The sequence below is a fragment of the Rhinolophus sinicus genome, linkage group LG02 (genome assembly GCF_036562045.2).
Source record: "Rhinolophus sinicus isolate RSC01 linkage group LG02, ASM3656204v1, whole genome shotgun sequence".
NCBI lineage: Eukaryota > Metazoa > Chordata > Mammalia > Chiroptera > Rhinolophidae > Rhinolophus > Rhinolophus sinicus.
This window is the reverse complement of record NC_133752.1, coordinates 198418830-198431165: the sequence shown is the minus strand read 5'-3', so window position 1 is coordinate 198431165 and position 12336 is coordinate 198418830. Positions and strand designations below refer to the sequence as shown.

The 12336-nt window shown below is 57.3% G+C and overlaps 1 protein-coding gene across 1 annotated transcript in view; it reads right to left on the bottom strand.

The window, feature by feature from the left end:
* The window catches only part of TBC1D22A (TBC1 domain family member 22A), a 272552-nt gene that overhangs the window by 72794 nt on the left and 187422 nt on the right, over positions 1 to 12336 (bottom strand). Inside the window, exon 11 of the mRNA XM_074326597.1 lies at positions 8930 to 9057. Within this exon, the coding sequence (XP_074182698.1) occupies positions 8930 to 9057 (128 nt within the window). The remainder of the gene's footprint in view (positions 1 to 8929; positions 9058 to 12336) is intronic.

The window sequence follows — 12336 nt, the reverse complement described above, 5'->3', positions numbered from 1 at the left end:
AAGATTCTGCAACTCTCTCATGGTGAATGAATAGAATATTTCAGAAAGTAAGCGGAGGTAGAGGAGGCCGGCAGGAAGTGGGCTCGGGGTCTAGGGTTTATCCAGGCCCAGCGCCCACGCTCAAGGCCTGTGCTTCTTTTACTGGCCTCTGTGAGCTCAGCAATTAAGTACAAGAAAGTCTGCCAGAGTGGGGACGTTAAGCTTCGGAAGTCTCAGTCCTCACACAGGGACAGGAGGCCCCTGGCTGGCCCAGGACAAAGCCTGGTCCCCCAGAACTGGCATGATCATGCCAGGGGCCCAGGCAGATCCATCTTCCCCTCGTGGGCACTAGCAAAAGGTCACTGGAAATATGCCTGGAAACCTGGGAACGACTCCGCACACTTGTGACGCCCCAGGCCGAGCTCCTGAAAGCAGTTTGAAGTGAACTCGTACTTTCTCCCTTTCTTCCAGAGCACATAAAAGGGAAGGGAAGGTAGTTACTGGGTGGTGCCAGACCTTAGAAGAGTCTCTGAATGCAGGGCACACTTAGTAAGGGGCAGAGTGCCACCGGGCACTGCCAGGTACTGCAGCAGGTCGCCAGCACTGCCAGGCACTACGAACGTCCCGCCGCTCAGGGTGTTCATAGGCCCAGGAGACGGGCAGGGACACAGCTGCTCCAGGCACCGTGCCTGTGCATGCGTGGGTGCTGTGGGGGATGGGGTGGGGACAGACGTGGGCAGGGCAGGGGTACAGGGATGTGTCTCGGGGTGCACTGTGACCCCACTGGCCCCATCCCTCCTCAGGCCTGGCAGCCACCATCATGAATGCCTGCTCTGCCTTGTGCCTCTGTCTGGTAAGGAGGTCTCTGTAACCGGGGGCACAGGTCGAGACTGTGTCAGACACGGAATAACCCGCTGCCCTGGGGACAAGGCCAGGCCTCCCACTCCTGGCCCCTCGCTGGTCTGCGGGAGCACAGAGGGAGCACACCCCCATTTGTTCTGTGACTGAGGAACAGCAAAGGGCCAAGGTCACCGTGTCCTCAGACGTCATCTGTTCTTGGGCCTGGGCCGACCTCAGGAAGTGCTCACCCACAAGTGGCCCACGTGCGCCCTGTGGGCCGCAGGCTGTCCACGGGCTGCCCTCTCACCTATGGGAGGGGCTGGCTCCCAGACAAGGTCCTGCCCGAGCAGTGGGGCAGGTGGGGGTGGCCTCACCAGGACCTCCTCCAGCTGCTTCCTTCTTCTTACTTTTGTCCTTTCGGCTGACAGCCACCACCGGCCACCTGCCCCGACTGTCCCAGAGCGAGCTCCAGTCCTGGCCCAGCTGCCCTTGGCCCACCGCCCCCCCAGCTCCAACAGGCATTGCAAACACAAGAGGCCTGACAGAATGCCTCCTTTCCACTCCCTCTCTCCACTTTCTCCTGCCCAGTCTTGCCCAACTCAGTAAGTGCCACCTAAACCATCTACTGACACCCAAGTCTGGTGTGTTAATTACCTCCTGTTGTATAACAGTCACACACAGCGTAGCGGCGTACGATTCCTTACCTCACCACTTCTGTGGGTCAGGGTCTCTCCAGGCTGTACGGAGTCCAGGGGTCAGCCGGGCTGCAGGTATCTCAAGACTCAAAGGGGGGACCTGTTCCCAAGCTCGCTCATGTGGCTCATGGTGGCCTCGGGTCCTCACTGGCGGATGCCAGAGACATGGAAGGGCCCACGGCGCAGCTCACAACGTGGCAGCAGCTTCCCTCAGAGAGTCAGGGCCACAGCCAGCGAGACGGAAGTCACAGCGGGAGCGGTGAGAGCCCGTCACTTCCGCCACACTCCACTTGTTGCAAGTCAGCTGCATCTCCAGCGCGTACTCGAGGCGTGGCCACAGGAGGGCGTGGCCCAGGCAGCAGGTGTCATTCTGGCCCTTCCAGAAGCATCCACCACACCCAAACCCACCTTTCCTTCTTTAGCAGGCACCTCTGACTCCACCTCAAAATCCAAGGTGGACATAAAGCCTGGAAACGTACATATTTTCTTTTCCACCAGATTTCACAGACGGAAGACGTCCTTGGCATCAGGTTACGACGTCAGTGGTGCCTGGTTATTGCAAATCCAGCCCTTTCGTGTCGTCTCCACAGCCTGCTTCTGACCGGGCCACGGCCGTGTCTCAGTGCAGCGCTGCAGAACCCAGGCCTTTCTAGCACACCCTGCACGGTCACTGCCACCCTGTCCCCGGCCCGTTCACAGTGGCCCTCCTCCTGCTCCCCACACCCCCTTCTGTCCCGTGTTGACCAGGGCTTGAAGTGTTCGCGGAGCAGCACTCCCGGAAGCTTCCATCACAGAGAGCAGATCTCCTCAGGGCCACCCCTCCACGACGCCCTCCTGGCCCACAAGCTGCGTGGTCCTGGTCCCCATGGGCACCTGGCGATAACACCAGGATGCGTGCAGCTCCACGGTTTACAAAACACCAGGGCTACAGAAGAAACACGACCTTATCTAGTGCCCACTGTGTGCCCGGTACTTCCCGTGCCAGAGCACGGAAGTGCCCAGTATGGCCCCCAGTGGCCCTCTCTGTAGGGAAAGTCTTGCTGGCACACAGCCACCCTGCGTGCCCCTGGGCCACAACAGCAGGGCAGCACACGGCCCCTGTGGCCCACGGGCCTGAAACACTGACTGCCGGGCCCTTTCCAGGAGACGCTGCCAACGCCTGTGCTGAAAACACATCACTGACTCCCACAGCAATCCCGCAGGCAAGCCCGAGAGGGGACGTGCCCACGGCCCCACGGGCAGCGCTGAACTGGGACGCAAATTCAGTTCCTACAACTCCGAAAGGTCGTAGAGGAGTGTCCACTGGGGCCTCCGTGAAATGTCCCAGCAAGTCCTTTCCTTGTGGCCCCTGGGTCAGTTTGACTGGAAATTTACCGGGATAAAATGCCCTCCAGGCTGACGGCCCTCATGCCACGTCCCTCCCAGGGCGTGTGCCAGGAGCCTGGGGCCAGAGGCCTTGCCAACAGCAGTGTGCTTGGAGCCTCGCGTGCGGGGGCCCTGCCTGAGGAGGAGGTGATCCAAAGCGGAGGGGACCGGGCTCCACACTTCCTGTCCTGTGATTGACAGCCCGCCCTGTAACAGTGGTAACAACAGATGCCCTTTGGGATACAGGCAGTGGAAGTGTCTTAATCAGAATTCAAGTGGCCTTTGGATCCCACCAGGAAGGGATTTGATAAATGCCTTCAGCCAAATGAAGGCATCTTGCAATACTCACGGGGGGAAGGAAATTCTTCCTTTCCTTGAAAGAAAATCACCAGGCGTGGGCAATGTATGGAGTCCGCAGGCCCTCACTTGCACACAGGCCCCCGGCCCCTTCCCAGAGAGCCACACCCATTCACAGCCCTGGGCCACGTGGGCCGGTTCATGTATCCAGTCATCCACTGACGGACACAGGTTATTTCCACATCTTGGTTTTTGTAAATAATGCCACCGTGAACACGAGGGTGCAGGTACCTCCATGAGATCATAATTTCATTTACTTTGGGTAAATAAATTCAGAGTTGCAGGATAAAAAAAAAATCAATATTCAAAAATCAGTTGCATTTTACACACTAACAACGAACCGTCATAAAAAAAAGTTAAGAAAACAACCCCATTTACAATAGCAGCAAAAATAATAAAATACTTAGGAATAAATTTAACCCAGGAGGTGAAAGATCTGTGTACTGAAAACTACAAAACACAGATGAGAGAAACTGAAGAAGATACAAACAAATTACACGATATTCCGCGTTTGCAAATTCGAAGAATTTATACTGCGAAAACATCCAAACTACCCAAAGTAATCTTCAGGTTCACTGCAGTCCTATCAAAATTCCAGGGGCATTTTCACAGAATGAGAAAAACAAACTTAAACCTCATCTGGAACCACAACAGACCCCAAGTAGCTAAGCAGCCTTGAGCTGGCTGACAGTCTCATGTCATTTAATAAAACTGAACGCTTCGGTCTCCTGCCTTTCAGGAAATCTGCATGTAACCCCTCAGGCCCGTCTCCTTCCCAGCAAGGTCCCCCAGTGGACGTCCCACTCAGAGGGGAACAGAGCAGCAGGACCCAGGCTCTGCAGCACCAGAGCCCACCCCAGCGAGCACCTGGGAGGCCAGGGACCCTTGTCCAGGGCACAAGGCACACCCACTTCCATCCTCTCGGGAGGAGGCCGAGCAGACAGAAAGGCGGCTACTGTCCCAGGACCTGTGGGTAACAGGCTGTGGGGTCTATGGGCCCTGCAGGCACCAGTGCCCAGGCCTCTGGAGCTAAAGTGCAACCAGGCACGTGGGGAGGCAGTGTGGCCGTCACTCACATCTGTGCTCTCCCAGGACTCTGGGGGCTGCAGGGACAGGCTGGGGAGCAGGCTCTGGGCTTCGGACAGCAGAACCCCATGAGCCCTAAGCCAGGGCACGGCCCTGGGTCTGTGATGTGGAGATGAGACAGAAGCCTCACTGTGGCCATTTTTCCAGAGAATGTGCATGAATTCCAAGATGGCAGGTGCCACTGAGGCCACAATACTGCAGGGCTCCCTGGCCCGGAGCAGCTCTGAGTGAGGAGAGGGCGTGGGGCGTGGAGCGCGGGGCAGGTGAGGTATCAAATGTACCAACTGCAGCACCCCTGGTGCCATCAGCCAGGCAGGGCCCCTGGAGTCAGAGCTCCTCCAAAGCAAGGCCCAGCTGACTTCCTGCCACAAGCTCACACTTCCACCCACAAAGGCCATGCAGGGACGGTCCCAGCACACGGTGGGGTGACTGGCTGGGTCGCAGCCTCCAGGCCTGCAGCTCCACAGTGTGATTCCAACAGGGAGACGGCATCTGGTCACAGGTCACACGACACAGGTGAGCCCAAGCTGCTCCAGACACCCCCCAAAGGGCACCTGTTATGACTGAACCATGTTCCCCCCAAATTCATAGGTTGAAGCCCTAACCCCCAAAGGGACCGTATTTGGAGAAGGGGCCTCTAAGGGTGGGGTAAGCAGGTCCTAAGGTGGGGTCCTGATGCCACAGCACTGCTGTCCCTGTAAGAGTGGGGAGACTCCGGGGATCTCTCCATGTGAGCACAGAGGACAGGCCACATGAGGACACAGTGAGAAGGCGGCCGTCTACGAGCCAGAAAGAGAGTCCTCACCAGGACCCAGCTTTGTGGACACTTTGATCTTGGACTTCAAGCTCCCTCCCTCCGTTCTCCTAGGTCCCAGCTCAAACCTCCAGGAAGAGGCCATCTCCCGACCTCCGACCTCCTACCTCTGACCTCTGCATCACAAATGTTAACTCCAGCATCCTCCATCCCTTCATGAGAGTTTGCGTGTTCACGCCCTGCCACTGTCACTACCTCAGTTTCTTCAGCACCAGGAGGACTGCAAAAGCAGTTCAGCTCCCTCTTGGACTCTAGAATGTTCCCTCTCCTGTCCATCCTGCATGACTAATTCTAAAATGCCATTTTCGCTTCTTCTCCACTCATAAGCAGCTCCTGGCGCCGACTCGTTTTCCTCACAGCATCTCTACTGCCAACACTGAGCCTTTCATTTGCCTCAGGTCGTTTCTTTACACGTCCGTCATCTCTCCACTGGAACATGAGGGGCCCGTCCAGCTTCTTGTGTCTCCCCAAGGCCCGGCACAGTGCCTGGTGCACACTGGGCACCAAACATGGATTTGTGGAAGAAACGTTTGCGTGGAGGTGGGGAACAACGCCGGTGAGCAGAGGCCAGGAAGGCACCGACCCGGCACCATGCCCCACCGGAGCACCCAGGGCCCGGCCTGCGCGCCCGGCCTGCCCTGCGGTGGTGACTGACAGCTGGCCCACCTCCCAGGTGGCAGCTAATATGGCTCTTGTTGCACTCCCCCATTCCTGACCTTCAATGTAATGGATTTATTTCTGAATTCAAATAAAGAACAAGAGAACACACGCCCATCAGTCTCCAGCCCTTCTGTCCGCAGTGACGTTGAACCCTGAGGTGGCACCACTGTGGAGGCCACCCCACCAGGAAGAGGGCACACACCTACAGTCACAGAACCATCCTCACACGTTCTCCAGGGCAGGGCACTGATGCTCAGACCTGCTTCCTCCAAACAACTCCTGACAAGGACACACGTGTGACCTCTGTTGTCTCGTTTCAGGCCAGGCCATGGGACGCGCCTGGAGGAACCACGGAGGACTCTGTAGGAGGAAGGCACCGCACATTCGGGGAGGCTGAGGGGCTGCTGGACCTTCCGCGCAACGCGCCCTGATCGCCAGCAAACGGCTCCCAAAGGAAACTGCTCAGCCGTAGGCCAATGGCCCTCTGCCGTCCTCCCCTCCAACGTGGGAGGAGAGGCCAGAGGTCTGCGGCCAGCAAGCCGCCAGGAACCCAGCCCCAGCACGGACGCCAAGGGCCCCCCAGGGCCAAACGGTTGCCAGCACTGGGACAGCTTTCTCGGAGCCAGAAAGAGGAACTGACTATCCCTGCTGCAACCCGGCCCAACAGCCGTCAGACTGGAAACACCATTGGATCTTCCTGTCACCCTCAAGCCTGCACTCACCCACTTGAAAGTGAAGCCTACTCGCCGGCTTAGGGACACAGATCGGGCATGTCAGGGTTACGGGAGAAGCAGGGGCCAAGAGGAAGCCGATGAGACGAGAGCATGCCGGGCTGACCAGGACACCAGGGACATACGGATGATGGCCCCAGCTCTACTGCTGCCGACCAGCCAGCAGGGAAACAAGCCCAGGGGCTTCCCTCTCATGTGAGGTCATCAAAACGCAGGCCCCGGATCCAGCTGAAGAGGGCAGGGTGTGTCCCTGCACAGTCCAGGGCTGCAGAGGGAAAGGAAAGTTGGTGTCTGGGGCCTATGGAGGCCTGGCCACCAGCCCCCAGGGCCGAGACTCTGGGTGCTGGATGGCCCGCTCCGCCCAGGGCAGCCCATGGCCACACCACTTCCGGTGCAGCTCAGGCCATGCGCCCAGGGAGCGGGGCCATCTCCCTGCTGGGGGAGCAATTTCTGATTGTGTTTTAATGTCTTTTTTTCACACTCGTGCCATTGTCTAGTTTGGGTCTGGGACGGGGTAGGTGCTTATCTACTGATACACCCTTTTGTTGACACGTCCCAGAGAATTTTCAGCTGCCTTGTAAGGGGTTAAAGACTTCCTGAAACCTGTAATGGCCCAGATAATAAACACCCGTTTAGGGAAGAGTAATCGCCAATCATCATCCTATGATTGCTCTGTATTTTCATTGCCAAAAGATGCAATGCAATTTCATGGTTACTTGGGCCTATAAAATAAAAATACCCCCAATTTTTAAGATATGAAAAGGTTTATGACCAGGGGACATCAGTTTAAGAATGAGTCCATGGTACAAATGAGTGAATTCATGACAAAATTTAATTTCAGGAAAATTAACTCAATAAAGGTGTCACACTTGTACTTACATTTTAATACGTATTAGGTGTTTTAGCGAACCGGTGAAGGGCCGTGGACGCACAGATCTGTTTTCTAGCTCCCCGAAATGCATTTGACTTAATATCTAATTTATCCACAATGGGGACAGAATGACCAGGAACTCTGCTTAATGAGGGGGCCAGGGTCTAGAACAGCCTAACCCATCACAAATGGCGAGTGTTCCCAATTTAAGGGAGATTAGTTTCGCTTCCTGAGATGCTTCCGAGACCTAGTCAATGGTACAGGCTGTCGGCCACTTTACCCAATGGCCCAAGGAAAGGCTTTATGTCCCAAAGAATGTTAGCGGCCAGAAATTCTGTTGCCGCCAAAGAACCTAGAAAGCAAAACCAAAGTGCACTGACTCGTCCTAATTTCTGTAGTGGGACCACTAGAACAGACAAGCTGCAAGAAGGAAAAGCAAAGTCAAACACAGGGCTTCAGCGCCACGACACACACGCAGGGCCCAGGGCACGTGGGCCAGCATCAGGAACAAAGCTTTGGGTCATGGTTCTAGGTGACTCATGGAAACTAGCAGGCGTGGAGGCCCTGCAGGTCAGCAGCCAGAGTCCCTGACCCGCGGGAAGAACACATCGTCCAGACCAAGCCTCCTTCGATGGAGGGAGGGGGGCCTGAGACCCTTCCAGCCTGCTCAAAGGCCCCTGCCTGCCACCACCATCTCGATGGCCATCCTGGAGCCCAATCCCATGCCTGGCAGTAACACAGGAAGCCTGCCCGCCCCTGGAGCTCCTCTGCGCAGGCAGCTGTCGGTGCCCCAGGCCCCAGAAGGTGACGCCCACCGCGGGAGAAAGCCTGCGCTCAGAGCTGAATGAACTCCAGCCTCCCAGGGATTCGATGCCCAGTCCGGCCATCGTGTCTGCCACCCGTGAGTGGGAATGAAAGGCCGCATGCCACCACCCAGCGTGGACTCAGCTTCAGCAAACATCGCTGACAAAATGAAAAGGTGCTAGAATAAGCAATGGGACACTCGAGGGAACAAAGGTGGTTTGTTCCAGAAAACTCAATCTCCTGAAAAAATGAGTTTCATCAAAATCGGTGGAGAGTAGAAAATTTCCCATTGCACTGAATCTGTCAGTGAATTTTTGAAAATCTTTATTACGAGTAACTCAAAACACAACCAGCATGTGAGTCTGAATGTGTTTCTGGGAGATGTGGCTGACACCCACCAGAGTGACAAGCACCCAGCCATCCCCTAGATCCCGGCCAACATGTAAATGGCTAGTGAGCACCAGGGGCGCTGTCACCACACGGCTGCGATGACATTCAGCTACAACAGAATTACAGAAAGTTCCTTTTTCCTGTTTTACATCTGTTCAGATGACAAGAACATCAGAATTTGACTTTTCAAAGACCTTAGTTCAACAGAGAGGAAGGTTTGAAGGCAAAAACCAAGTGCAGCACGCAGCCCCCAGCAGAGGGAGTGCAGAGGACAGGACAGGCCCCGATGGGAGGGGCCAGCACAGCCAGCCCCTGGGGGGAGGGGCAGGGCGCTCACCTGGTAGGTGTCCCACAGGCGGATGGTGCAGCGCAGGGGCACCTCCCTCATCAGCAAGTTGTTCATCCAGCGGAAGGCAAACTGGAGGTACTTCACCTCATGCTGCTCCAGGTGCCGGTGGACTTGCTCTGAGGAAACAAACACAGGCCCGAGGCTGTCAGGGAGAGCCCTGTGCAGGTCCCCGCTGTGCCCGAGGCCCCGCGCCCACCCACAACCACCGCCAGGGACCCCAAGCAACCTCCTGCGAGGAGCAAAGAGGTCATTTCTGCTAGAGAACTTCACAGTTCACTCGTCCTGGAGGAAAACAAACGCTGGTGGTGATGACGCCACTGCGTGCTGAGTATGCACCACGCCGGGGAAGCCCACATCCACACCCAGGAAGGTCAGGACACCTGCCTTACACGCAAGGACACCGGCCTGACAGGCACCGGTCGGGCCCCACAGGCAGAGGCTCCATCTCGGGCGCAGGGCGGGCCCACCAGACAGGGCAGGGGATGAGCTTCCCGCTCCCCGCGACGTGACCCACTTCAACCTCACCCAGGCAAATGCCCACCGGCTCCCTGCAGGACCCAACCAGAGAGTGCCAAGTGGGGCACAGCCCTGAGCCCTGGGCCAGGTGCCTCTGGATTCCAGGTTCCAGGCACCGTGAAGACGGCTGGGCCTCTGGGTAGAACGAGGCTTTACAAGCTGCCCTTCCCGGGCACACGACCAGCCTTGAAATCACCTGCCCCTCCACACGGGCTGCAGGCACATAGCGTAGGTCCCTGCGTTGCCAGCCCAGACCCCTCTGCTGGGCTGTCAACAACCTGCCGGAAAGGCTTTGCTGCTCCATGAAGCGCCGCGTCTGAGGACCCTGACGTGTCCCTCCAGGAAACAAAGGTTCTGGTGACCACGGTGACCACGCTCCCCTTTGCAGCGCGCTGCCCATGACGCTCCAGCCTGAAGGGCCTGGCAGTACGGTGCTGCTGCGCAAAGCGGGCAAGTGCTGCCTAACTGAGCCGACGGGCCTGGGACTTCCCCACACTCTTCTGTCAATCGTGGCCCAGTGTCACTAAAGCCCTCCTTCCACCCAGCTGTTCTCCAACCTCCTGAGTCAGAGACACCTCCTCCTCTGCAGGGCTCACCTTCCCCAGTGGCCTGCCCTGAAAAGTAACCCTGAAAAAAGTACACGCGTTTTTTTCAGTTCTCCCAAAGAAAGCTCTAGAAATGGCCAATAAACAAGTGTGAAAGAGAAGTTAGTGCTGGGTCGTTTACTGGTTCGTTTTGACTCGTGTTCCGGTAACGTCGGTGCTGCAGAAACAAGGCTTTCCTGACCACTGAGCACAACGAAGGGGACTCGCGGGGGCGGGGGACCTGCCCTGACACCCTCTGCGTCCTGCAGATGAGACTGGGAAGGCCGAGCGCCTATTCCCACGGAGACCAGGCAATCAGGACACCACGGACACGCGCTGGGTGGGTCTGGTCCCCAGAACTGGAGCCACTTCTGCATCGCCTCTGCTCTCCCTGTCACTGCCACCACGTCACCCACCCCCAAGCGGTGGCCATCCTTGGCTGACCAGAGCTCACACACCTGAGCAGCCCCAGCTCAGGAGGCCGGATGTGGGGGTAGACATGACTGGGCAATGAGGCCCCATCAATGCTGTGGAATAGAGAGCAACACAAGGTCACTTCCCACCAGACAGTGACCAGTCACACAGTGGGGCCCAAAGGCTCACCTCTGAGGCCCTGCAGCCTGCGGGGAGCCAGCTACCAGGGAGGGGTGACTGCCCTGCAGGAGGCTGATGGGACCAGGTGCAGGGACCCCAGAGGCCCCGCCCAGTGCGTGCTGCCTCCACAGGGACAGACGGGACCGAAGGCTCCAGGTGAGCACAGGCCAGGCCTGGGCTCAGGGTGCCGGGTCCAGGAAGCAGGCAGGGGTGGGGGACCCGGCAGCGGGGGCTCTTCCGCCTGGTGTCTGCTCCCCCCAGTGTTCAGTTCCTGTGGGCAGGGCTCCTCTCCCTGGACGGGCGGTTCCTGTGCCAGGCGAGGGGGCTTCGCTCTGCTTTACTGACAGGCTCTGGCACACACCCGTGCAAACATGACGGAGCCTGCATTTCTGCGTTAGCAAAGCCCCATTTGTCCTCCCCGTGAAAGCACAGGGACCAGGGGCTGGAGTCAGGGAATCTGCTGGGGTCAGGACGAGAGTCGGCTGGAAGCAAACAGGGTTCATTAGGGCATAAGGACAGATAACCTGAGGAATCTAAAATCCTTGTGACACTAAAACCGAAACAAATATGCATATGGCATGAAGGCAATTAATCATCACTAGTTTTTTGGATAAAACCTAACATTTCAATGAAATTTCTTCTTTGCACTGGGCCCTTCCAGCTCCGTCTCCCAAGCACCCCTCCCAGATGAAGGTTTGTCCCCCAGCCTTGGGGCACTCGGTGAGGGAACAGGGGAGAGAGGGTCGCGGAACCCAGGCCTCAGCACCAGGCCGAGGGGGTGAGAGGGGGCGCCTGAAGGTGCAGCCAAGGCTGACAGTGGCCTCAGGGCCCCCACACCGAGCTGGCATCTTCCTTATCTCGGCAGCTGTGAAAACACAGCTTATGAGGCTCATCTCGACGTTCTCAGTCAGAATCTTCCAGGTGGGATCTGAGAATCTGTGTTAAATCAGCTCTCCAGCCACACACCAGTGCTTGGGACCCTCAAGGGGCAAATTACACCAGGGAGCAGCACCCAACAGCCCCCAGAGGAAGACAGGAGCCCAGCCCCTCACACAGGGTCCCCATGACAGAGGTTCGCCTAGGACAGGGTTGGGGGGATCCGGACGTGGGGGGCCGCTGCAGTTCCCATCACACGCTTCTTCTAATCAACTTGTGTTTTCTCAGATGCATTTGTTTTTTTTAAATAAACTTAATTCCACTATCAAAACAAGCTGCCACTTGCTCCAGTGGCGGGTAAAGTGGCACATGAGCTGTCACCTGCGAGGCGCTGGGTGGAGCCTCCACGGGCAGCAGACTCAGCAGAACCGAATGGCAAAGCTTTTCACAAAGGGGTCATCCTTTCCCTGTGTCCCTGGCCTGTCAGCCCGGGGGCACTTAACATCACGAGGGGAGGTCAACTCATAAACATGCAGTTTGAGAAACACTGGCCCACAGAATAAAGTTGGGCTGCCTTAGGATGAACCTCCCTTCTCAGCCCTCACTCCTGCCCCCTCCCCACCCCATGTGTCCTCGGGTGGCCCCAGTGCCCCAGCACAAAGCCAGCTTGCTCTGCCAGGGCTCCAGGCTCTCAGCCACAGTCTTCAGCTGGGCCCCCCACCCACCCACCCAGGGTGTGTCCTCTGACACAGCCAAGGTCAGCAATTCCCTCCTCTTGGTTCTACAAACAGCCCTAGTAAAGCATTTATCACCGTGTACTGGGCT